Source organism: Frankliniella occidentalis, unplaced genomic scaffold (assembly GCF_000697945.3).
Source record: "Frankliniella occidentalis isolate FOCC.00 unplaced genomic scaffold, Focc_3.1 Scaffold1, whole genome shotgun sequence".
Taxonomy (NCBI): Eukaryota; Metazoa; Arthropoda; class Insecta; order Thysanoptera; family Thripidae; genus Frankliniella; species Frankliniella occidentalis.
Window position 1 is genome coordinate 492562 of NW_026267131.1, and position 925 is coordinate 493486.

The 925-nt window shown below is 52.3% G+C and overlaps 1 protein-coding gene across 1 annotated transcript in view; it reads left to right on the top strand.

The window, feature by feature from the left end:
* LOC127751300 (uncharacterized) overlaps window positions 1-925 on the top strand; it is a 174135-nt gene that overhangs the window by 109322 nt on the left and 63888 nt on the right. The window contains exon 3 of the mRNA XM_052274639.1: window positions 393-569. Within this exon, the coding sequence (XP_052130599.1) occupies window positions 393-569 (177 nt within the window). The remainder of the gene's footprint in view (window positions 1-392; window positions 570-925) is intronic.

Sequence of the window (925 nt, forward strand, 5' to 3'; positions counted from 1 at the left end):
CCCCCGCCCCCGGCCGCCCCCCGGCCAGCAGGCCTAGAGACAGCTCAACCGTGTGGCCATCCTGTGGCCATTCGCCCGCGATAAGCCGAGTCGGGATAGCGATGCGTTGCCAATTAATTATAGCACCATATCCAGGTGAATTACCATTTTGCGCCGTTTCGTTTGGTCGGCACAGTTTGTGGATAGTGTCGCGCTCCTTGAGCCCGCCTCCGCACTTCTTCATGCTGCGTCTTGTCGAAACGGTTCTCATCTGTTCGAGAGCGAGAGCGGCAAGCAGCCCGGAAGGGGAATGGCGTGGAAAATTTATACAACGTCGCGTCTCTCTCTCTCTTTTTGTTTTGCTTTCGTTCTCCTTGTACCTCTTTCATGCTCTGCGTTCTTTTTTTTTTCAGTGGAATAGTGACTACTCCTACTTGCCAAAGGATGAGTCTGCGGAATCCGAATGCGCGAGCCGGGCGATCGAGGTGTCACCCCCGCGCCTGACATCCTGGACAAGTCCCGGGAGGCGCCGATCCATCACACGGCACCGGAGAGAGACATCGGCGGCTGCAGGACGGAGCGAGGAGGAGGTGAGTTCACCGTGACAACCTCCCAACAACGTGTAGAGCCACCCACACAGTGTTAACAGTAAAATACGTGTACTCGATGATTCCTTTATATGTTACTGGCACTTTCTCCCTGTATTCATAGTTGTGTCATGATTTTGAAGCGTTTGGTTCGTGGAGGTGCAAACAATTTCTGAGTACACTGATCTGTTGTTCTTTTGTTCGAATGAATTTCCTAATGAGCAAGTCCGTGTGATGAATTAAAAGTGTGTGCAGCAGGAGACTCCTCGGTGACTCTCGTCTATTTGAACCACACAATACACACATGTGGTGGTCTACTGTTGAATCCTCAAGTGGACGTTGGAAAGAGAGGGGGGGGG